This window comes from Mesoplodon bidens, assembly GCF_964165515.1.
Source record: "Mesoplodon bidens genome assembly, chromosome: 11".
Classification (NCBI taxonomy): domain Eukaryota; kingdom Metazoa; phylum Chordata; class Mammalia; order Artiodactyla; family Ziphiidae; genus Mesoplodon; species Mesoplodon bidens.
Genome location: NC_138167.1, coordinates 52,036,945 through 52,063,182, shown reverse-complemented (window position 1 = coordinate 52,063,182; position 26,238 = coordinate 52,036,945). Strand labels below are relative to the sequence as shown.

Here is a 26,238-nt window from a genome sequence, read left to right as displayed (position 1 = left end):
TATTTTTTTCTTAATCCTGTTTTTTTTTTTTTAATCCTTCTCACCTTTCAGGATACTAGTGCTCTCAGTTCTCTTTATCATAAATCAAAATATTTATCTGGACTAATTATGATACTAGTAATTTTTACTTTAGTGTTCATCTTAATACATTTTCCTCTTTGAAGTATTTTCATTTTAACATTCTTTTTTTCTTTTTTTATTGAAGTATAGTTGATGTACAATATTATATGTTACAATATTATACATTGTTTCACAATGTTTAAAAGTTATACTCCACTTACAGTTATTATAAAATTATTATTATAAAATTATTATTATAAAATATTGGCCCTATTGCCTGTGGTTTACAATATATCCTTGTAGCTTATTTTATACATAATAGTTTGTACCTCTTAATCCCATAGCCCTATATTTCCCCTCCTCTTTCCTTCTCCTCATTGGTAACCACTAGTTTGTTCTCTATATCTGAGTCTGCTTTTTTTTGTTGTTATATTCACTAGGTTGTTTTAGTTTTTAGATTCCACATATAAGTGACATCATACAGTATTTCTCTTTCTGTCTGACTTATTTCACTTAGCATAATACCCTCTGAGTCCATCCATGTTGTTGCAAATGGCAAAATTTCATTCTTTTTTGTGGCTAAGTAGTATTCCATTGTGTATATACACCACATCTTCTTTATCCATTCATCTGTTGATGGACACTTGCTTCAGTATCTTGGCAATTGTAAGTAATGCTGCTATGAATATTCAGGTAACTGTATCATTTTGAATTAGGGTTTTTGTGGGGATTTTTTTTTTTTTGATATATACCCAGGAGTGGAATTGCTGGGTCATATGGTAGTTCTGTTTTTAGTTTTTTGAGGAACCTCCATACTATTTTCCACAGTGGCTGCACCAATTTACATTCCCACCAATAGTGTACAGGGGTTCCCTTTTCTCTGCATCCTCACCAACATTTGTTATTTGTGTTCTTTTTGATGATAGCCATTGTGACAGATGTGAGATGATATCTCATTGTGGTTTTGATTTGCATTTTCCTGATGATTAGTGATGTTGAGTATCTTTTCATGTTCCTGTTGGCCATCTGCATGTCCTCTTTGGAAAAAATGTTTATTCAGGCCTTCCACCCACTTTTTAATCAGGTTGTTTGTGTTTTTTGATGTTGGGTTGTATGAGCTGTTTATATATTTTGGATGTTAACTCATTGTCAGTCAAATCCTTTGCAAATATTTTCTCCCATTCAGTAGGTTGTCTTTTCATTTTGTTGATGGTTACCTTTGCTGTGCAAAAGCTTTTAAGCTTAATTAGGTCCCATTTGTTTATTTTTGCTTTTATTTCCTTTGCTTTAGGAGACAGATCCAAAAAAATATTGCTACAATTTTATGTCAAAGAGTATTCTGCCTGTGTTTTCCTCTATGAGTTTTAGGGTTTCCAGTTCTACATTTTGAACTTTAATCCATTTTGAGTTTATTTTTATATATGGTGTTAGAGACTGTTCTAGTTTCATTCTTTTACATATAGCTGTCCAGTTTTCCCAGCATCACTTATTGAAGAGACTGTCTTTTCTCCATTGTACATTCTTGCCTCCTTTGTCATAGATTAATTGACCATCCTTTCCAATTTTAGCCATTGTTTTTATAAATGGAATTTTAGGTATCAGGGTAGAAATTATGTTTTGCTAGGAGCCATACCAACTCTATAACACATGCACACACCACCAGGCCCCACACACCCCACAGACTTGGGCACCAGCCTGATGTTATGGATATTTTAGCTAAGAGTAAGGCTAAGCCTTCTGTCTCTTACGACAGAGACTTTATTTTTACTGTTCATGTTTTCATGTATCTTTAACAACTGGATCTTCTTATAAGCAAAGTATGACTTGGTTTTATCATCTGGCCAGTATTGGGAATGGGTCTATGGAAGCAAAAGGGAATTATATGGAATTTATGCAACATCGTTACCATTTGCCTTACTTAAGTAGTTTCAGTAAATGAACCAAAAACATATTTGTGAAATAAAAAGTAGCAGGTAATAGTGTTCTACTTAATTTGTTTTCATGCCAGGCTAGTGAGTGATCTCTGTATGCCAGATTCTCATACTAGTATTGTTTGCTCTAGGATGAGGATATGGGGGTTGTCTTGGACTTCATCATTTATGTACAAAAGAGGAAAAAGGACATTAGATAGTGGCTTCACCTGTAAGACAAGTGCTAGGGCAAAGGCTTCAGAATATTTGTGAGATAATAGAGATTCACTAAAATAAAGCAAAGCTGTATGGATTTTGAGTTACAGTGTACACTGATTTCCAATAATATTTATATTGCAGGTCAGTTGCTTCGGTTGAAAATGTTTCGAGAGGATCATGGATCGTGGATGACAATGTTCTTCAGCACAATTCTCTTCCTCTTCATATTTTCTCACATATACAACACGATTCTTCTAATGGATGGGAACATGGGGTAGGTTGTCTTTCCGCTTTCTACTGTGGTGAGTGTTATATTTGAAACTTGTAAGATTCAATAATTTTTTAGTTTGTAGTAACCTAAATCTTCGTTACAAATATTCTACCCTAATAGGGATAATCTGTGCATTTTTCTTAAGACATTTAGAGTCTTTTATCCAAGAAGCTTATCGCACTTTGCAATACTTATATAGTGCTCTTTATTCCTTAGGTCTTCTCTGTGGAGTAGTTTGAGAGCAGGTAGTAATTTCATTATAGTGACAGAGAGTATGAGAATCAGGAAATCTTCTTGACTTGTTTATAATCACACAATCAGTAGAACTGTCCTAAGATGTAGCTCTCCAGGTTTGCAATTACATTGCTCTACAATGTGTGGCTAAATAAAAGTGTTTGATACTGGTGGCATTTTTTTTTAAACTCTCTTGGCAGTTCCAACAGAGAGACCTTTGTTATAAATGGGCCTTTTGAAAAGTGGGCCACCCTGTATTAAGTCCAAGGTTGTAATCTATACTTATCAAATCACTAATCAAATCACCATGGCATGAAGATGTGCTAACAAGTAGATTGTAGATTTTTTTTTTTAACTTTCTCCAGTTCTTGGTTTGCTCTTTACAAGTTTTAAGGGAAGAATGTAAGGAGAATGTCTTAACTTACAGCTTTAAGAATTAGATTAGTGACAATAAGAAACCACTTTAGATACTTGTTGTACACTGAAGTAGTTCCTCTAGAAGGTTTTGATCTATCCTCCCCAATAGATTGGAAAGCTAGCTTATATCCTTTTCTTTTAAATGTAGGCCAGGCAAGACTGCCAGCCAGTTCTACAGTGCAATTATTTTGATGTTATGTACAGATTTTATCCACCACTGTTCAGTGCTGAGAGGGATAACTCAATTAAAATTTTATTTTTTTCCCACCATCAAAGAGATGAATAGTAAAAGAAAAGCAGGTACTTCACAAGGTTTATACTTTAGTCCATACTAACAAGTGGTAAATTCAAGAATGTGATTGCAGATCAAATGTTCAGGCTTTAGGAAGTTATTAAAATGCTTTGTCTGTAATTATTTCTTGGGCTTCAAATGATGCCATTCCTACTGGGTCTATTTTTAAATGGTGGAGTTACAGATTCTAACCCATGGCTAGTCAGAATAAGCCTCAGCCTTAGAACAGTGCCTGTATAATGGAACTGGGTAATGGTGTTCTTGGATTTATCTAACACAATCAAAACTCTCTCTTAGAGGAACTGTGCATTCTCAGCCCTGGGACCAGAAGAGGAAGTGATCCATGTAAAACTTACTCTTTTTAAGCTGTTGCTGGAAAGAAAATGTTAAATAGTATATGTACATAAAATATATCCTTTGCTCTGAAGTTGACTTTTCATCTAATTCTACTTTTTTTTTTTTTAAATATGGAGCTAATGAGGTCTGTGCTAACCAGAAGTGCTTATTCTGAGGAAAGAAGCAGAATTAAAAATAATAAATTAAATGCAATAATAGATATTCCCTGGCACATTGTAAAACAATCAGCAGCTAATAACAAAGCTAACCTTAGTGAGAGCTAACAGTTATTGACCACTCAGTAAGAGACACGAATTGTTTCAAACCTCACAATGACCTCTGCAATAGGTATTTTTATTATCTCCATTTTACAGATCAAGAAACTGAGGACCAGAGAGGTTTTGTCACTTGCCCAAAGTTACATTATAATTAAATCTCTATTTTAAGCAGTAATAGAGAAGGGGTTCAGCTATTAAGTAGTGAATTCTAGTAATACAGCCTGTTCTTAAGCTAGCACACATTTGATGGATGGTTGATCCTGTTGCTCAATCACCATATGCCTATTAGCCTTTCTTTGTATTTTTATCATTCAAGCTGAATTTGAAAATTGAAAGAAGTAGGAGATATGTGCAGGAAATAAGAGAAGAGTTGTCTAGAATTTATGTGTATCTGTTTTAAGAAAAATTGAAGGTGATTGTCTTTTATTCTCAGACTACATAAATTCCATATTCTTATGTAACTCTTGAACTCTTCACCAATATGCCTCATCTTTGTTGAAAAGGATCTTTGCTTGAGAGGACATCTTTAATGGTGCTACTTTTTAAAGAAAAATACAAAGCAAGGGGAAAATGGTTTAGTTCTACAGATTAAAAAATTAAATCTCCAGTTATAAAAGATGGGTTATCAACAGTTACAACACATGCCATTTGAACTAGTGAGTGCTTTAATGCAGGAATGCAAACCTGGAGGGAAATCAGGTGGATACCACTGTGCCTTTGAGGTAGAAGCACCATGTTACCTGAGGCATTGCCCTATCCTGTTTAGGGCAGGGAATGATGGAGCCAGAGGGTACAGAAAGGACAACAGGCTCACCGATGTCATGATTGACTGGTTTTATATCAGAGGATTGCTGGTGGTAGAGAGGAATTCTGGATTCTTTACACTGAATCTGATTTGCATTGGGGATTTCAACCTGTGCTGGTCTGTGGATCTTTCTAGGAATATTGGTCTAGAACCATTCTGAAAAGGATTTCAAGGATTTTCTATGATGGCTAGACTTGTGTTTATGTATTTTAGAACTCCTTTCCAAAACAGAAGCAGTTAGGCCTACAGAGAGTGGATTTAGGATTTAAGAAAGGAAAAAAAAGAAGTTTCCCTAGAATGATTGGCTTTTTTCCCTCCCTTTTCCCCCCCAATTTTATAATTGTTTGTAAATTTAGTCTCAACCAGAGTCCCTTGATCCCTTGTTACCCGAGAAAAAAGTCCCTAGGTTTATCTGATCAGAACTGACAGTTTTAGCCAGAGATCGCTTGATAAGAGTCAAGTTGCGTGCTCCTGGAGCTCTCATTACAGTGAGTGCCCTGAAGTGTACACTCACTCATGGCTTCAGCGATCTGTGGGGAGCCAGGCTGAGAGGTAGTGAGATGGAGAGGGAAAGAGGGGAGTTAGAGATGTGCTGAAGGGACGAAGACAATCCCTATTTCCTACACTCAGGGGAAAGTCTCCTCTCACCTTTGATTCTCCCTCCACACCTCCTGCCACCAAAATGCTGCTTTATTCTTTAGGTCACCAAGATGAATTCAATTCATCTTCCATAAATGTGTGAGGTCGTAGGTGAGGGTTCTGCTGCAGAGAAGGCTCTCATCCTGGGCAGAGTTTTACATCTAGACATTTTATGAACAACTTCCTTTTTACAAGGTGGCAGACTAGCTAACCTGAAGCCTCTCCTCCTACAAAACCTTCAGGAGTGCTGAAAAATACAATGCAGCCTTAGACTTCTTTTCCCTCTTCATTTAATATTATTTGCTTATTTTTATTTTTTAGATGCGATTAACATTGATTGAAATATAGTTGATTGACAATATTATGTCAGTTTCAGGTGTACTGTGTAGGAATTTGACATTTGCATACATTATGAAATGATCACTATGATAAGTCTAGTAACCATCTGTCCCCATACAAAGTTATAACAATATTATTGACCATATTCCTTATGCTTAATATTACATACTTGTGGCTTATTTATTTTATAACTGGAAGTTTATACCTCTTAATCCCCTTCACCTGTTTCGCCCCCATCACTTCCCTCCCCTTTGGCAACAACCTGTTTGTTCTCTGTATCTATAACTCTTTTCATTTTGATTTGTTTGTGTCTTTGTTTTGTTTTTTAGATTGCACATAAAAGTGAGATCATACGGTGTTTGTCTTTCTCTGTTTGACTTATTTCACTTCGTGTAATACCCTCTAGATCCATCCATGTTGTTGCAATAGCAACGTTTCATTTCTTTTATTTAATGACTAATTGTATATGTAATACCACATCTTCTTTATCCATTCATATATGGATGGACACAGGTTATTTCCATATATTGGCTATTGTAAATAATGCTGCAGTGAACATAGGGATGCATATATCTTTTCAAATTAGTGTTTTTATTTTAGGGGGGTAAATACCCAGAAGTAAAATTGCTAGATCATATGGTAGTTCTATTTTTCTTTTCTTGAGGAGCCTCCATACTCTTTTCTATAGTGGCACCAATTTACATTCCCAGCAACAGTGCACGAGGGTTCCCTTTTCTCCACATCCTCACCAATGCTTGTTATTTGTTGTCTTTTTGATGATAACCATTCTGACAGGTGTAAGGTGACATCTCATTGTGGTTTTGATTTGTATTTCCCTGATGATTAGTGATGTTGAACATCCTTTTATGTGCCTGTTAGTCATCTGTATGTCTTTGGAGAAATGTGTATTCAGGTCCTCTGCCCACTTTTAAATCTGGTTGTTCTTTTGATGTTGAGCTGTATGAGTTCTTTGTATATTTTGAATATTGACCCCTTATCCAATATATTGTTTGCAAATATCTTCTATTCAGTAGGTGGCCTTTTCATTTTGTTGACAGTTTCCTTCGCTGTGCGAAAGCTTTTTAGTTTGATGTAGTCCAATTTGTTTATTTTCACTTTCGTTTCCCTTGCCTGAGGAGACAGGCCCAAAAAAATATTGCTAAGACTTATGTAAAGAGCATATACTGCCTATGTTTTCTTCCGGGAGTTTTATGGTCTCAGGTCTTACACTTAAGTCTTTAATCCATTTTGAGTTTATTTTTCTATGTGGTGTGAGAAAGTAGTCCAGTTTGATTTTTCTGCTTGTAGCTGTCCAGTTTTCCCCAAACCCTGATAGACTTTTTATAAATGCACAGCTGAGCTTACCCAAAGATAAGGAAAAACCCTGAGGCCAAAAATGAAGAGGGATCTGAACACCAAGGCAGTGAGCCTGTGAAGTGACACTCAGGCAGTGACTCAGGAACTTGAGTTTTAACTTTCACATTTGCATCAGAAACAAGGATCTGGGCTTGTATAAGTGAGAAATTGCAACAGAAGCCTCCACATTAGATGGTCCTGCAAACTGCTACTGAGACAGGATGGACTGGAAAACATATAACCACTAGCACAGGGAACATCAAGAAGCTTGTCTGACTTAGATTGGGCTTTGGGTAGAACACAAAAATCTTCCAAGAACTCATAGCCACAGGTGTGGTTTTATGGTTTTCATATACATTTTCCTTTGGACTTTAGAACCCTCCACCCCCTGCCCAAGTCTCCCTGGCTGTTCTCTTCTCCCAGTTTCAAGTTTCTACTTCTCTCTGGAGTACCTCCCCACCCCTAAATAACTTGCAGAATTCCTCTGTTTCCTTATACAGAGCAATTTAGTTCCCTCCAACTTTTTCCACTTTGATTTATCTGGGGCTTTTCCTTTCATAACCAAAATCATATTAATGCATGTTCCAGTCAAAAGGACCAATACTTTAAGATGAATGCTGTTGACTTCTCAGAATATGGAGGGGCTGCTGCCATGGCATTTTTCATATTTTAAAAACAGCAATTGTCCTTTCTCCTTTCATTCAGCTGTGTATTTAATTAACTGTCTCTTGGGAGAGAAAAACGAAGATACTCAAAGAAAAAGGGGCAAAGCAAGCAACCAAGTTATGTAGTAATCACGGTTCAACAATACGGTGCCTGGGGGAACAGATGTATATGTATGACTGATTCACTTTGTTATAAAGCAGAAACTAATAAAAAAAATGTAAAAAAAAAAAGTACATTAACGGGGAGACGCAAGAGGGAAGAGACATGGGGACATATGTATATGTATAACTGATTCACTTTGTTGTAAAGCAGAAAATAACACACCATTGTAAAGCAATTATACTCCAATAAAGATGTTAAAAATTAATTAATTAATTAATTAATTAATTAATTAATTAATTAATTAAAAAAACAATACGGTGCCTTGTTTACATACAGGACTGAAGCTTCAAGGCAGCAAGACATAAATAAGAAAGAAACAAAACCATTTTCTCCTACAGTTACAGGACTTGATTAAAATTGGTTCTAAATGAATCTCTCTCCAATTTTTAAAATTTCCTCTGTGTTCACTAGGTGCCTTAAAGCCAATCTATTAGAAGTTCTTTATGGATAGAAATGGAGAGCTCTGCTCCCAAGTCCAGATTGAGGACTTTACCGACAGAAACTGAGTGAGGCACGTAGGGCTGGGAAGGGTTTTCAGTGTTTGGACACTTCAAACCCCTTTTGACGTTGTCTTTCTGAAGAACTTCTTAGTCATGGAACATCTTAGCATCCATAGTATTACGCCCTAATTTAGGAGACGCCTGCCTGGTCTTTTCAAATATACCAGTCCCCCAAAGGATAACACGTGTGTAAAGTGTGAGAAATGAAACGGTGGGAAAGAAAAGCATTTGCACCGTGGTTGAGGCTTATAAAAAGATTCTGAAAGCAGCCACTTGATGGCAGCAAAGGGCATGTTTTCATCACTGTTTCAATGTTATCACTGGCTGGTTTTCTTTCCTTTGAAAAGAAGACTCTTCCCCCTTCTGAATTTCTGAAACTTGATGTTGAAATATTTGCTCTCTCAGTGTTTAATGGCAATTTTTAAGAAATCCACATAGTGAGCTCTCTAATAAGCACCTATTTCGTGATGTGCTTGGCCCCCTTTTATGTTCTAAAACAGGTTTAAATAATAGCGCATATAAACATCTGTATGCACACATACACATCTATATGTTTATAGACTGATTCCAGTGTTACAAGGATAAATATCGTGTTTCTCACTGAGGAAATTAGACACGACTCACTGATAAAAATTCCTCTATGAACTAGAATAAGTGTCCAAAGATGCATACTCTTTAGCGTAGGATATGAAGAAGCTGATGTTTTCTAGTGTCAATCACAAAGAAAAGTTTTACTTTTTCCTCATACAAAGCCTTTTCCAGAGGAGTTTTACAAATATTAATTAATATATCAATATGTGTTAAGTATTGTAGCAGGGACAGAATTTGAGAAATTAAGACAAAGTGACTCAGGCAATTTCAAAAATAAATATTAGTATTCATACTCAGGACCTGAAAAAAATGGAGGTAAGAATTAGGTGATGAGTGAAATGAAAATGGAGTAAATTGTGTCTCTTCTGTTTTCTTTCTGATAAGTTTTAGTAAGAACTTGTACGGAGCACTCACTGAATGAGCGCCGTGAGCACAGTGAGTGGGATGTGATAAGGGTGCGTGGTTGAGGAGAGGAGACAGGAGAGAATATTTGAAATGGACACTCTCTTAACATCTAAAATGCATGGCTTTTAAGTACAGAGGCGGCAGCAAAAGCAAGCAAGGAAAAATAAGAAAAACAAGTGAGAGACTGGCCTAGACTACTTGTCTATAGGTTGCATGAAATTGTTCAAGATCTAATAATGCTTTGTAAAGTCCATGTGTACAGCTGACCTAAGCCTTAGCCTGTCACTCTCTTACCCTCGTTTTTTTTTTTTTTTTTTTTTTTTTAAAGAACGACCATACTCTGGTCCAACAGTGTGTCCATACACTGTATCAGAAAAGACTCTGATTTATAGCTTCAGTTTCTCTTATCAGGGATGTATGTTTCAGCAGGTTATTTTGCCCAAAGCTGAATTCTCCTTTAATGGAAAAAAATCAGGTGAAATTTTACTCCAGGCAGTACCTTTTTCTTTACTAAGTTCACTACTTCTAAAACCTTCACTAATGCTTTCAGATTCCTTAATCAAACTTTTCCTCTTTCTAGTCACCACTGGTCTAGAAATAGGAGCCCTGGTACATGTTTTTATTGTTAAGAACTGTGATTTTCATTTGCTTTTGCTCTTCAGTACAAAGTTGGTTGACCTGCTACCACCGTTTATTCTGGTAGCTTCATTCTAAGGAAGGAATGTTTGTGAATTTGTTTTGAAAGATGCTAAATTTATTTTGGGAAATGAGAAGAAAAAATTTAAATTGTCTGTAATAATGTTAAACTATACAGTTTTTGTATGACCTAAACTGACAAAATAACTGAAGTACAAATGTATCCATTTAAATGGTAGTAAATGAAAAAAGGGATCAGATGTTACTTTCAGTGGTATGTAATAAAACACTGAATTTAGGGATGAGTAAAGGATGGAGGCCTGGGTCAGGGTTCAGGAGCTGGGGTGGGGAGAAAGCCTAGCTGTAAGTGTTAGTGAAGCCTGGAAGTACTTGAGTCAATGGCTGAAAAGCTTGATTGGCTGCTAATACAAGGCTGAATGCAAATTTTGCTAGAGTGGTGCTTTAAATAATTTGTTGGCTTCACTCTTAATTAGGCTAAACATTGACTTGCTTGTACATTTAATTCACAATAATAGCACAATTAATTACTAAGGCTGGGAGGAAGGGGCAGAGCTGGTTGCCCAGAATGGGCTCGTGAGAAGAAAAGCTGGAAATGAATGGCTGAGTCTGGTCAAGAGGGCTGACCCAGTGGGGTACTGGGGAGAGGGAGGGAAGGAGGGAGGCTGGTGAGAAAGAAAGGAAGGGCGAAAGGGAGGCGGGGAGAGAGACAGACAGATGAAATTATTTAGCCAAAGGCAGTATAGCACCAGGGCTCAGGTGGCTGCTTTTAATACTATTGGTTGCACGTTACTTGGTTTTGATAGTACAAGGGTAAAATAGCGCAGTGTGCCCAGATTGTCACAGGTTTACTGTTAGTGTTGTCTGCATTGACGGAATTTTAAAACATTAGTGAAAAACACAATCAATGTTGCATCCTTATTACTCTATGGTGTACATTATCATCTGTCCAGAATCGACATTGATTTGACACACTTAGGAGGTATTCTGTGATCATTGTTGCTTATTTCAACTCTCTTATTGAATAGCTTATCAGCTTGTTACTGGGGAAGAATTCTGATCCAGGAATGAGATACCTGGGTTGGAGTCCCATCTTAGCTACTTACTGGCAAAAATAACTCAGAAAAGTTAAACAGTTTCCTTTTTTTTTTTTTTTTTTTTTTTTTTAGAAATTGGTTGTTGTGATAGGGCTCTTATTAGTGTTATCAGCACCATCATTATTATTATTAATCTGGGGGAAATGCATGCTTCTAAAGTGGAGAAACAAACTAAATTAAAGATTGCGAAAAATCTTGGTTGCCTTTAGTTTTGCTTGGTATGGAAGGCAATGTGGTGTAGTAGAAACAGCATGGACTTTTGTCCTGACACCCTGTATCTGTGTGACCCTAGGGAAACTTTACTTCCTGAGCCTGAGTTCCTCCAGCATACAATGGGGATACTGGTACCTACCTTCTTGTTGTTGTGACAATCAGAGATAACAATGTATGCAAAGCAGTTGATGGGGTTCCTGCCATGCCATGAGCTCCTGATAAATGCTAGTTGCTGTTATAATAAGAGAACATTTTAGCTTCTCAAATCTTTAGCTCTCATTAAATATCAGTTGTTATAGTAACAAGTACTTTGGTTAATGTAATTAAATGACAATTTATGACGATGATCTCATTACATTATAATCAATTATAATAATTACTATCAATTTCATATAAAATGCCCAAATCAATGCCTGGCACCAGTAGGTCTTCAATAAGTATTAATTTCCTATGCCATAGAACATCATACATAATCTTACATTTACTTGATTTAGGGGTGAAATTAGTACATGGAATACATAGCACCTGGCTCAAATGCTATTGGAACACATCTTTATGAGTGTGCATAAGCTATTCTTTCTTTTGTTTTTCATCAGTAAAAAGTAAATACAGAAAACGAATATTTCATTAGGATTCAGAAAAGCAAATCAAACACATATTGTTACTAAATGATTATTTGCTAATTTTGACCTTTTTGAAAGGAGAGGGAAAATTTGGTGGAATTATGGCTGACATCATGTAAATTAATGACAGTGGTCTCTGTGTGTGCATGTGTGTTGTGTGTGTATCCATTATCTAGAGACTATATAATAATAAACATCTTTAGGTTCCTTCTCAATTCCTTTTCCTCAGTGGTGAACATGCAGGAAATAAATACTTTCCAGACATGAAAAACTGATGTATATGATAACCCAAGTTTCAAGGTTTACCAAAAGTTGTATAGTTAAATAAATTAATAAGAGATGACTCAGCACTAGCTTAGAAGTGACATTTCTGTGACAAGTTATCCCATTTGTAATCTATTAACCCCGTAGTTATTCTTGAGGGATTGATGAAAAGCAGTAAACAGAGTTCTATTGATAAAATATTTCGTCATTCAAAAAGTTCCTTGTTCTAGGAATGTCAATGGCAGAATAATTATATGCACTGCTCTGGCAGCTTGGTTCAGAATGTCTACAACCTCTTTTGCACCAGAGCAAGAGGATAATGACTTTTTCATGGTGGAGAAGAGGAAGGCTGCCTGAGCTCTTCTCAAGGGGATAATCACATTGGAACTGGTTAACTTCTCTCTATTTCAGTTTCCTTTAGGCTATCATGAGGGTACCCTGACACTCTACATTTTTTTTCTAGAGAAGCAAATGTGCATAATACACTGGATTAAGTTACTGTCAAAAGACACAGAAGAGCATAATAATAATTTCAATATTGAAATTCCTTAGAAATGGGATACCCAAAGACAGATCCTGATTAAAGCAACATATTAAATGAATATTCTTACCTAATTAAAAAAACTATATTACATCCTTTATAATAAAAGATCAATAATATAAAAAATTTAAAGAAAGTAAAGGGGTATTAGATTTTGACTTATATTGTGTAGCCTACATATTTTAATTCTCTCTCCTTAAAATACGTATTTTAAAAGATTAGGAGGATGGTTCTCAGGTATGTTGAAAAGTGTAAAATATTCAACATCATGTGCAGTTAACAGGAAAAAATATATATCACATAAAAATGATTATATTCTTTTAGCAAAGAAATTAATGGATTTGTTTGCTTCAAGACTGTCCATATACTATATTTAATGTGTATTCTGTTATTTTGATATATTATAAAATATACATTATATATAATAGTATATATTATTCAGTATACTGTTATACACATATATGTATAAAATTTTAATTATTAGGTAATCAAATCTATTTATTAATTAAGTCATTTATTTTTATTAGAGAGTTTGACGTGTAAACTTAAAGCTAAGCACCCAAAATAATTCACTGATGATAAAGTTATGAGTAACTACCCAGGGAGAAGAAATTGCAGCAGTATGTATGTACCGAACCTTACAGAGTCATCTTAATTGAATATGTGGATATTCATAAAACTGAGAAATAAGTAAGATTTTGTAGGTGTTAAACAAGTAACTGATGTGATATTTATGTTGGGATTATGTCAAGTTATGCATACATAGGGTTCAGAAGAAGGAGAAAGCTAAGTCAGCTTCTTAAACAATTTAAGTGTCTGGAAAAGATGGTGTTAATCATCATTTCCCTACACCATCTACCGTGGAGTCAGTTTAGGGTAAGTTTATGAAAATTCAATGACCTAAACTAGTGAAGAAGCTAGATTTGTGCACCCATTTGGTGAATTACTTCCAGGGAACTTACCTATTACTTAGACCCGCAGGCTATGGGACAGTTCTTAATTAAAATTCACAATAGCGGGACTTCCTGATGGTCCAGTGGTTAAGACTCCATGCTTCCGTTGCAGGGGGCATGGGTTCAATCCCTAGTCAGGGAAATAAGATCTTGCATGATGCATGGCACAACCAAAAAATAAGTAAATAAAATAAAATAAAATTCACAATAGCCATTTCTCCTTATGTTTCTTAGGAACAGGGTCTCAGAAAAAGTCAGGCGATTGACACTGTTAATTCCTCTGAGCTTGGCCTCATTGATTAAAAAATACACTTTTTGAGTACTTCCTTTAGGTACCAATCACCAGTTATAGTTTAGAGACTCATCTCCCTGAGATCAAAGAAGTATCCAGAGCTGGTTCAGGAAGCAGGTTACGGACACATTTAATCATAGCCAGACAATGAGTGATGTTGGATTACAAAGATAAGGTAAGAATCTAGGACTAGGAGATCCAAGTCAAGGTTAGCAACAAGAGACTATCTGTCATGGTTATAGACTAAATGTATAGATTACTTAAGAGTCAACAACAGTTAAAAAAAAAAAAGAATCAGCAACAAGGTAGAGATAACATCAGGAGTTTTGGAGTGTCTAATGATCACTGTGTACCCTCTTCCCCAGTCTCCCAATTTCTGTGTACAATATGAGGAGGTTTATAGACTTCATGTTGGGAGCCACTGAAGTAGGTATCTCAGAATTAGGACACTAAATAGGAGGCTCCAATGAAAAGATCTTAAAACAAAGATATATCAATCAAGAGAGGTTAGTGTCTGTCTCTACTTCTACTTCTCAGTAACAAATATATTGTACTTCTCCTTCCTATGTACATTGCCTTTAATAGCCTTCTCTACCTTCTGACACACAATGTCTTTCTTCCTATGAAGGGGATAGATACATAAACCTATTTTTTAAAAAAATCATCATCCTGTGATTTGACATAAAAGGCAAAGATGAATTTTTCATCAAAATCTAATACTTATTCAATTGTATATGGTGATAATATTAGATGGCCAATCAGGATGTTAAGTGTGCCATGACTGATCAGAGGAGAAATCTGTTTGATAGCAGGAAGGAAAGATATCAAGGTTAGTTAGATTGGTGATTAGTATGCCCTTGGTTTGGTTCTTGTCTATAGCTAGTATACATTCTGATTTGGTGAATACATCCATTCTGATAGGTACTTCTCATGCCAAGTCTGTTCTAAAGACTTTCAATAGCATCCCTGGTTAATAGAAATAAATGAGTTAATTTAGTGAATTCAGGAGAAAAGACACAGGTCAGTGAGATCTTAGGAAGATATGGATAAAATGTATAATAAGTCAGAAGAATTATGAAGTGTCTTACCTTATTATGACTACAAAAATGAGATGAGTCAAGAACACAGAATTTGATCAATTAGAATAAAGGAGCCAGGGCTTCCCTGGTGGTGCAGTGGTTGAGAGTCCACCTGCCGATGCAGGGGACATGGGTTCGTGCCCCGGTCCAGGAAAATCCCACATGCCGCAGAGTGGCTGGGCCCGTGAGCCATGGCCGCTGGGCCTGCGCATCCGGAGCCTGTGCTCCGCAACGGGAGAGGCCACAATGGTGAGAGGCCCGCATAACACACACACACACACACACACACAAAAAAAAAAAGAATAAAGGAGCCAACTGAGGCTGAACTTATGCAGTCCTTCTGGTTTCCCTGGCAACAGGGCCCCCTTCCCAAGCAAGTAATGTTATAATATGAGTGAAGTAATAACTGGAGGTAGAAGAATATGTGTTCAAGTCAACTCCTACTTCTGGGAAAGTTAAGGGAGGAGTTTGCTAAAGGCAAAGGATGAGGTCATGAGAAGGGAAGAATTTAAATTAAAAAAGAAAAATAAAAGAATTAAATTAAGGCTGAGCTTGAAAGCTTCTGGGCATAGAACTGTGCATAGCAATGTTTCTTCCCTGATTTTGGTTGAAGCCAGGGTAGATAGTAAATCGCATGGCTGAATATCTACATTATCTTTTCCATCATAGCCCAGAAATGGCACTGAGAAATGGTGATCTGTGTAAATTGGCTTGGAGTGGAGCCATATGCTGTGTGGATAGCTCTGCCTGCTTTTACAGTTACCCAGGAAGTTCTCATTTGCCCAGAAGGATCAAGAGGCAGTCAAAACAGGCTTGCCCATATATTTCTGTGAATTTAGTTTACTTTGTTTTTAATGTTTCTGTATGTTTTATTTTTCCTTGCTAAATACATCTTTTCAAAATCTGCCCAATGGTCTGTGCCTTTTCCACTTTTATTAAATGTATGTCATATGTGCACCACTGCTTGGAGAACCGAGAGGCTGGGAAGAGTCAACAATGGGACAATGAGAGCCTCACTCTTTCAATTCTATTTTTCCTTCTCTGAACCTTTCTCACTGGAAAAAGAAGAGGAAAAGGGGTATTCCCTCCATTCCACTCTCTATAGCTCCCTAAACAAATCCCTACAAAAAACAGAATAGAAATAAGGGAAAAAACCCCACACAGTATTACCTAAAAATAGGATGATTTTATAATTTATTATCCAAACCAGGACACTACTGGAAATGAAGGGGAGTGCTATTAATAGTAACATGAGAGAAAAGGCATAAACTGTCATGTTCAAGGCTAATTGAAATGTATGGTTACCCTACCTAAAATCAGCAGGTGATAACAGAGAGATCAGGAGGGAAAGAAGATCATCCAGGGATGTTCTAGAAGAAAGTCTTGGCCTTGATGCACACTGAGTATTTGAGTTCCTGGACAGTTGTAACTAATTTGCAGTCAAGTTCTATTCTAATAAGGACCATGAGATTCTTCTTTTTAGCTACATTGTGTTTTATTGTTTGGGATTGGTGCCCACTTTTCATTATTTTATCTTTGCCGTATTTTCTAGAATAGCTTGAGGTATAAAAATTACATACAATAAATTGCACATACTTAAAGCCTTCAATTTGATACCACCCTCCTGCCTTTCCCTACCCTGACCTTCATCCCTGGGCACCACTTGTCTTTCTATCATTATAGTTTAGCTTTCTTTTACTAGAATTTTATAAATTGAATCATATAGTATGTGCTTTTTTTTGGTCAGGATTCTTTCACTCAGTAAGATTGAGATTCATCCATGTTGTTGCATGCACTGACGGATCTTTCCTTTGAATTTCTGAGTAGTATTTCTTTGTATGAGTATACCACAATTTGTTTATCCATTTGCTTGTTGATGGCTATGTGGGTTGTTCACAATTCTGGGCTATTTGAGATTATTTTAAGATTAAAGATCTCTTTGATCTTTTCCAGAAATAACCTGTGTCAGGTTAAAATGTAGGAAGAATGAGTTATTAGGCAAAAAACGAAGTGATAGGGATCCATATTCATAGTGAAGCCTCAGAAAGGGCCTTAGTGATTGACCAAAGAATGGCCAAGGTTAAGGGCTGATTTCTGCACCCATGACTATAGTTTAGGAAAATTAAAATCAGTTCCCTTTTGCTTAGGGCAAAGCAATGAAGCACCATTTTCTCATCTTAGATCCCAATAGGAGTGAAGAAGAGTGCCTGTAATGTGAGAAAATGACTGTAACTGTGGCAGTGTCTGAGACGGTCCCAATGATCCCCACTCCTGGTGTTCAAGCCCTTGTGTTCCCCTTCCCTTGAGTGTAGGTTGAACCTAGTGACTCACTTCTAATGAACTGAATATGGTAAAAGTGATGGGATGTTAATTCCAAGATTAGACTGCTGTCTTGCTTTCCCTCCTGTTCCCTTCCCTTCCCTCCCATCCCCTTACCCGACCCCTGCCACCCTTACTCTGGGGAACACACTGCCCCATTGGAAGTTGTCTTATGGAGAGGCCCACTTGGCAAAGAACTGTCTGCCAACAACAGCCATCAAGGACCTGAGGCCTGCCAATAGCCAATAGCAAGCCAAGTGAACTTGCAACCAGATCTTCCCCAAATCAAGCCTGGAAAAGACTATAGCCTCAGTGAACATGGTGATTATAGCCTGTAAGAGGCCATCAGCCGGAGGACCCAGTTAAACTGTGCTCATATTCCTGATCCACAGAAACTATGAGATAATAATTGTTTGCTATTTTAAATTCATTTTGGGGTAATTTGTTTTCCAGCAGCAGATACACTGTGCTTAAAATAGTGAGTTCTATGTGATGAAAATATTCCAAAAGAAGAGCAATATATAAATATTTAGACACACACACATCCAGAATGGCCACAAAATCCCTGTGTATGCTGGATGGGAATTTTTCCTATGTTCTCCTCCACTCTCTGCACTAATTTTTTTTTTTTTGCGGTACGTGGGCCTCTCACTGTTGTGGCCTCTCCCGTTGCGGAGCACAGCCTCCGGACGCGCAGGCTCACGGGCCCAGCCGCTCCGCGGCATGTGGGATCTTTCCGGACTGGGTCACGAACCCGTGTCCCCTGCATCGGCAGGCGGACTCTCAACCACTGTGCCACCAGGGAAGCCCTGCACTAATTTTTATTTTCAGCTCTGTTTTTCTGGCTGTCTTCTTTCATGTTGCTGGTGGAGAGACTTTAGAGCAGTCGCATAGAATATTAGCAAATAATCAACAGATAATATCAGGCACAGAGACCATATATTGTATCATACGGTGGATATTTAGGAGAAGCACTATTGATCTTTCTTATGGAAACGGTAGAGGAAATTTTCCAATGAGTTTTCATAGAGAAGACCCTCTAAAAATATAGAGAATGGCATCCTCAATGACATTTCTAGCAATTTCCTTACAGCAACTAGAACATTAGTGAATTTTAGTGAGTTGGTTCTTTTCAAGTGTGTCAATATGGTCTTTATTTCCAGTCTTAAGGACTAACCTAATTGTAGGTATGCACCCAAGTGGAACTCATTAGTTTCCCAGGAGAGCATCTTACATATTGGGCTTTTTCAACAATATCAAGCATCACAGCAAAGGCGGTTGTCAAATTTTTTTCTGCAGATGGATGGTTTCTTTTAGACATAAAGTTCTACTTGTGAGCAAGGAAAAAGTAGTTGGCAGGTAACATCTTAAATTTTTTCTAGTTATATAATTCCATGATTAGTTGTCTAAAACCTTTTTTTTTTTCTTTTTTAGTATTTGTTACAAAAAAGGTATATATTCAGCTTGAAAACCTGCTGAAGGAAGGTTAAATCCAGGCGACTTCTCATCCTATTCTGACTATAGGGGTAGCTAAAACTCTGCAGGATTTTTCTATTTCTCTCTTTAGAGCAGTGCAAATTCTTCGAGTCATCAGATTAGAGCTGCCATATACCACTTTAATTGAGGAATAATTGTGCAATGTTCTTTCCGTTAGGCCTGAGAAAGTACCTGTATTTAAAACTATTTCCAGACTTGGCAGCTTTTTTACTGCAGCCTGCACAAGAGCAAATAATTCTTACTAAAATCACTTAACACTTCCTCGTGAGCTTTGTGTGACACACTGATTTATATGTATATCCTTTTAGCAGTAAATGAGTTTGAATTTTACTTCAGGAAGTAAGAATGATATTACAAGCAGAAATATAAAAAGATATGATAAAACACTTTCAGCTAGTAATGTCATAGCATCCCTTATCAAAGAAAGCACAACAGAGCCATGGGAATATCCTTTTACTTCGCGAATGAAGCAGAAAATTCTCTGTAATAGTTTTAAGAAAAGATAGGAGCAATATACTCTTTGTGATAGATGTCTGTTAGTGTGCTGCAGATTTATTATCATCCCTTCAAAAATCAATTTAAAATTATACCCTACTCTCATATAAAAACCCTTGGAGGCTTCTGGCATTCACTTTGTAATTCTTCCATCCTGTCATCTGGCAACTTGCTGATTATTCTCTCTCACTCACTAAAAGGCTTTAGCACCTGTCTCATAGTCTTGCTCTTTGCTGTAAAACTTGCCATTGTTCTGGGTGTATCCAAAATCCACACGGTCACTTACCAACTCCTTGTAAAACCATCTAATGTATTCTTCTCAGTCTTTATTTTACTTGACCTCTCCTTCTTGTACTTGGCACTTATGATCATTCCTGCCTTCTTGGCTCCATATTCTTGGTTTCTATGTCCTCCTCTGTTCCATACAGTGAATGGCACTATTATCTAACTCGTTTCTAAGGCCAGACACTTAAGTACTGTTCATTCTTTCTTGTCTTTGCTTATTTCATACATGTGATAAATCACAAAGGGTCTTTGATTCTACCTGTTAGCTATCTCTCAAATCCATCTACTTAGGTCTGTCCTTACTGCTACTCTCCTATTGTTTCTTCCCTGGATTTCTGCAACGGCTGCCCCTTCCCATTCATTCTCCACACTATGGTGATTCCTCTAAAACATGGATATCCCTGCTTACAACTCTTCAGTCGATTTTCATTGTTTTCATAATAAAGTCCAAGTTCTTCCATGGCTTAAAGGCTCAAAATAATATGGCCCCAGCTTACCTCATTATTTTGCTGTTTTGTTACTTTGGCCCAAAGACTAAGTTCCATCCAAAGGGAACTTTTAGTTGTATGAATAGAACGTTCTCTTTCTCACCTCTGGCTACTCTATTCAGATCTCTGCTTCTCTTTCTCACCTCTGGCTACTCTATTCAGATCTCTGCTTAAACATCACTTCCTTTGAGAAAATCTTCCTAACACTTAAAGGTCAGGTAAAATGTTCCTTCTTTATATTCCCATAATTTTATGCATCATCCACATCATAACATTTCCCACACTGTGTTTTAATTGCCTTTTTACCTGTACATATTTCCAATCAAATTATGGGTTTTATGAAGGCAGTAGTTTTTAAATTTTTGTTTTATTTTGTTTTTAGGCCAAAATGCACTTTATTGACATTTGTGTACATTATGAAATGATCACCATGATAAGTCTAGTAACCATATGTACCCATACAAAGTTATTACAATATTATTGATCATATGCCTTATGCTATATATTGCATCCCCATGACTATTAAAATTTTATAACTAGAGATTTGTACCTCTTAATCCCCTTTAGCTATATCCACCCCTCCTTCTCCTCTGGCAACAAACTGTTTGAGTCTGTTTTCATTTTGTTTTGTTTGTTTGTTTTGTTTTTTAGATTCCACATATAAGAGAGATCATATGGCATTTGTCTTTCTCTGTCTGACTTATTTCACTTGGCATAGTACCCTCTTGATCCATTCATGCTATGACAAATGGAAATACTTCATCTTTTTATGGCTAATATTCCATTGTGTATATAGATACCATATCATTTTTATCCATTCATCTCTGGACAGACACTTGGGTTGCTTCCCAGAAGTGAAATTGCTGGATCATATAGAAGTTCTATTTTTCATTTTTTGAGGAACCTCCATACTGTTTTCCATAGCAGCTGCACCAATTTACATTCCCATCAATGAGGGTCCATTTTTCTCTACATTTTCACCAACACTTGTTACTTGTTGCCTTTTAGATAATAGCCATCCTGACACATGTGAGGTGGTATCTCATTGTGGTTTTGATTTGCATTTTCCAGATGATTACTGATTCCTGAGTGAGCATCTTTTCATGTGACTGTTGGCCATCTGTGTCTTCTTTGGGAAGAGAGTCTATTCAGGTCCTCTGCCCAATTTCTAATCAGATTTTTTAAAAAAATGTTGAGTTGTATGAGTTCTTTGTATATTTTGGACATTAATCCCGTATTGAACATATCATTTGGAAATACCATTTTCCATTCAGTATGTTGTCTTTTGGTTTTGCTGACAGTCTCCTTCACTGTGCAAATTTTTTTGTTCAGTGTAGTCCCATTTGTTTATTTTTGCTTCTGTTTCCCTTGCCTGAGGAGATGGATCACCAAAAATATTACTAAGAGTTTACTGCATAGGTTTTCTTCTGGGAGTTTTATGGTTGTATGTCTTACATTTAAATCTTTAATCCATTTTCAGTTTATCTTTGTATATGGTGTGAGAAAGTAGTCCAGTTTGATTTTTTGCACAAAGCTGTTCAGTTTTACTAGCACATTTATTTAAGAGGCTGTCTTTTTCCCATTATGCATTCCTGTCTCCTTTGTTGTAGATTAACTGACCATGTAAGTGTGGGTTTATTTCTGGGTTCTCTATTCTGTCCCATTGATCTGTTTTTTGTGCCAGTACCATACAGTATAGGTGAAATCAGGGAGTGTGATACCTCTGTTTTTTCTTTCTCAAGATTGCTTTGGCTATTTGGAGTCCTCTGTGGTTCCATACAAATTTTAGAATCCTTTGTTGTAGTTCTGTGAAAAATGTCTCTGGTATTATGATAGGGATTGCATTGAATCTGTAGATTGCCTTGGGTAGTATTGTCATTTTATCAATATTAATTCTTCCAATCTATGAGCACAGTATATCTTACCATTTGTATGTGTTGTCTTCAGTATTTTTCATCAATGTCTTATAATTTTCAGAGTTCAGAACTTTAACCTATTTCATTATATTTGTTTCTAGGTAAGGTATTTTATTCTTTTTGAAGCAATTGTAAATGGGATTGTTTTCTTATTTTTCTCTTTCTGATAGTTTTTTATTAGTGTATAGAACTGCAACATATTTTTGTGTATTAATTTTGTATTCTGCAATTTTACTGAATTCATTTGTTAGTTCTAATAGTTTTTTGGTGGTATCTTTAGGATTTTCTATGTATAGCATCATGTCATCTACAAGCAGTGACAATTTTACTTCATCCTTTCCAATTTGGATTTCTTTTATTTCATTTTCTTGTCTGATTGCTGTGGCTAGGACTTCCTATACTGTGTTGAATCAAAGTGGCCATAGTGGGCACTTTTGTCTTGTTCCTGATGTTAGAATAAATGCTTTAGCTGGCTCTGTCATATATAGCCTTTATTATGTCATGTTCCCACTATACCCACTTTATTGAGTGTTTTGATAATAAATGTATATTAAATTTTATCACAAGCTCTTTTTCTGCATCCATTGAGATGATCATATGATATTTATTCTTTATTTTAAAATTCGGTGTATCATATTGATTGATTTGCAGATACTGAACCATCCTTGCATCCCTGGGATAAATCCCACTTGATTATGGTATATGATCCTTTTAACGTATTGTTGGATTTGGTTTGCTAATATTTTGTTGAAGATTTTTACATCTATGTTCATCAGTGATATTGGTTGTAAATGTGTGTGTGTGTGTGTGTGTGGTGTCTTTGTCTTTAGTATTAGGCTGATGCTACCCTTGAAGAATGAGTTAAGAAGCATTCTGTCCGCTTTAACTTTTTTGAATGGTTTGAGAAGGATAGGTGTTAAGTCTTCTTTAAATGTTTTGTAGAATTGTCCTGTGGGAAAAAAAAAGTCCTGGACTTTTTGGGAGTTTTTTGATTACTGGTTCAATTTCATTACTGGTAAATGGTCTGTTCATATTTTCTATTTCTTTCTGATTCAGTCTTGGAAAATTGTACATTTCTAGAAACTACTCTTTTTTTTCTAAGTTGACTATTTTATTGGAGTATAATTGTTTGTAGTGACCTCTTATGATACTTTGTATTTTTCTTGTTTTGGTTGTCATGTCTCCTATTTCATTTCTGATTTTATTTCTTTGGGCTCTCTCTCTTGTTTCCTTGATAACTCTGGCTAAAGGTTTATAAATTTTGTTTGTCTCTTCAAAGAACCAGCTCTTAGTTTCATTGATCTCTTCTGTTTTTTTAAAAAATTCTCTATTTCATTTATTTCCTCTTTGATCTTTATTGTTTCTTTCCTTCTAACTTTGGGTTTTGTTTGTACATCTTTTTCCAGTTCCTTTAGATGTAAGCTTAGTTTGTTTATTCAAGATTTTTCTTGTTCAGAGGTAGGCTTATATTGCTATAACCTTCCCTCTTAGAACTTCCTTTAATGTGTCCCATAGATTTTAGAGTGTTGTATTTTCATTTTCATTTGTCTCCAGGCATGTTTTGACTTCCTCTTTGATTTCTTGAGTGACCCATTGGTTGTTTATTAGCATGTTGTTTAGACTCGATGTTTTTGTGTTTTTTTGAAGTTTTTTTCCTGTAGTTAATTTCTAGTCTTATACCATTGTGGTCAGAAAAGTTGCTTGATATGATTTTTTTTTTTTTTTTTTTGCGTTACGCGGGCCTCTCACCGCTGTGGTCTCTCCCATTGCAGAGCATAGGCTCTGGATGCGCAGGCTCAGCGGCCATGGCCCACGGGCCCAGCCGCTACGTGGCATGTGGGATCCTCCTGGACCGGGGCACAAACCCGCGTCCCCTGCATTGGCAGGCGGACTCCCAACCACTGCACCACCAGGGAAGCCCTTGATCTGATTTTAATCTTCTTAAATTTATTGAGAATTTTTTTTGACAAAACATGTGATCTATCCTAGAGAATGTTCTATGTATACTTGAAAAGAATATGTGGTCTGTTGTTTTAGGATGGAATGTTCTGTATGTACCTATTAATTCAATCAGACCTAATGTGTCATTTAAGGCCAATGTTCTTCTGCCTGTTTTCTTTGCTGCAGTAATAATGGCCCCTACTGCAGTGTCTACCTGACACATACTAAATAAATATTTGTTGATTGAGTGGATTTATTGGATTTTCTTTCCAAAAGTTATATTATTTAGCAGCCTATAAAGGTGACATTTTAAATGATACTACAGTGAACTGAAAGAATTAACATAATTATCAATTACCTAAATTGTTACCAGAGAATAAATGTCCAACACATATAGGAAAATCTTATAAATGTGTCAGTGGTATAGTACCATGGCACTAAATTACCAATCAAAAAATAATAAGCTGATAACATGTTAATGAGATATGTGGTTTGAATGATTTTTCTAGGACTGATGTGTCTATAGAACTACTGTGTTTACTACTGGCATTTTACTTATTTAGTTCTTTAACTTCAGTGAGCCTTTCAAAATTTTCACTAGCTCACTCATCATATTTTGTCAGCATTCCTCCATGACATGGAGTTTGCAGATAGGGCAAAAATATAAAGCTGCTTTACAACCAAAAGTTTTTACTCTAAATTAAGTGATGGATGCATCCTTTTTTACAACATTGAAAGATTTTTTAACATCAGTACCTTGATATCTGTCTGAAGGTGCCAAATTGCAGACTTAAGACCCCGAATAGCCAAAGCAATGTTGAGAAAGAAAAACAGAGCTGGAGGAATCAGGCTCCCTGACTTCAGACTATACTAGAAAGCTACAGTCATCAAGCCAGTATGGTACTGGCACAAAAACAGAAATATAGATCAATGGAACAGGATAGAAAGCCCAGAGATAAACCCACGCACATATGGTCACCTTATCTTTGATAAAGGAAGCAAGAATATACAATGGAGAAAAGACAGCCTCTTCAATAAGTGGTGCTGGGAAAACTGGACAGCTACATGTAAAAGAATGAAATTAGGGCTTCCCTGGTGGTGCAGTGGTTGAGAGTCTGCCTGCTGATGCAGGAGACATGGATTCGTGCCCCAGTCCGGGAAGATCCCACGTGCCATGGAGCGACTATGCCTGTGAGCCATGGCCACTGAGCCTGCATGTCCAGAGCCTGTGCTCCGCAACAACAGAGGCCACAACAGTGAGAGGCCCGAGTACCGCAAAAAAAAAAAAAAAAAAAGAATGAAATTAGAACACTCCCTAACACCATACACAAAAATAAACTCAAAATGGATTAAAGACCTAAATGTAAGGCCAGACACTATAAAACTCTTAGAGGAAAACATAGGCAGAACACTCCTTGACATAACTCACAGCAAAATCCTTTTTGACCCACCTCCTAGAGAAATGGAAATAAAAGCAAAAATAAACAAATGGGGCTTAATGAAACTTAAAAGCTTTTTACAGCAAAGGAAACCATAAACAAGACCAAAAGACAACCCTCAGAATGGGAGAAAATATTTGCCAATGAAGCAACTGACAAAGGATTAATCTCCAAATTTTACAAACAGCTCATGCAGCTCAATAACAAAAAAACAAACAACCCAATCCAAAATGGGCAGAAGACCTAAATAGACATTTCTCCAAAGAAGATATACAGATTGCCAACAAACACATGAAAGAATGCTTAACATCATTAACCATTAGAGAAATGCAAATCAAAACTACAATGAGATATCATCTCACACCAGTTAGAATGGCCATCATCAAAAAATCTAGAAACAATAAATGCTGGAGAGGGTGTGGGGATAAGGGAACTCTCTTGCATTGTTGGTGGGAATGTAAATTGATACAGCCGCTATGGAGAACAGTATGGAGGTTCCTTAAAAATCTAAAAGCAGAACTACCATATGACCCAGCAATACCAGTACTGGGCATATACCCTGAGAAAACAATAATTCAAAAAGAGTCATGTACCACAATGTTCATTGCAGCTCTATTTACAATAGCCAGGACATGGAAGCAACCTAAGTGTCCATCGACAGA

At 36.5% G+C, this 26,238-nt stretch overlaps 1 protein-coding gene across 1 annotated transcript in view; it reads left to right on the top strand.

Annotated features, from left to right (window-relative positions):
- Positions 1 to 26,238, top strand: part of TMEM117 (transmembrane protein 117) — a gene marked incomplete at its 5' end in the record, with an annotated part of 516,641 nt that overhangs the window by 83,825 nt on the left and 406,578 nt on the right. Inside the window, one exon of the mRNA XM_081247914.1 lies at positions 2,331 to 2,463. Within this exon, the coding sequence (XP_081104040.1) occupies positions 2,331 to 2,463 (133 nt within the window). The remainder of the gene's footprint in view (positions 1 to 2,330; positions 2,464 to 26,238) is intronic.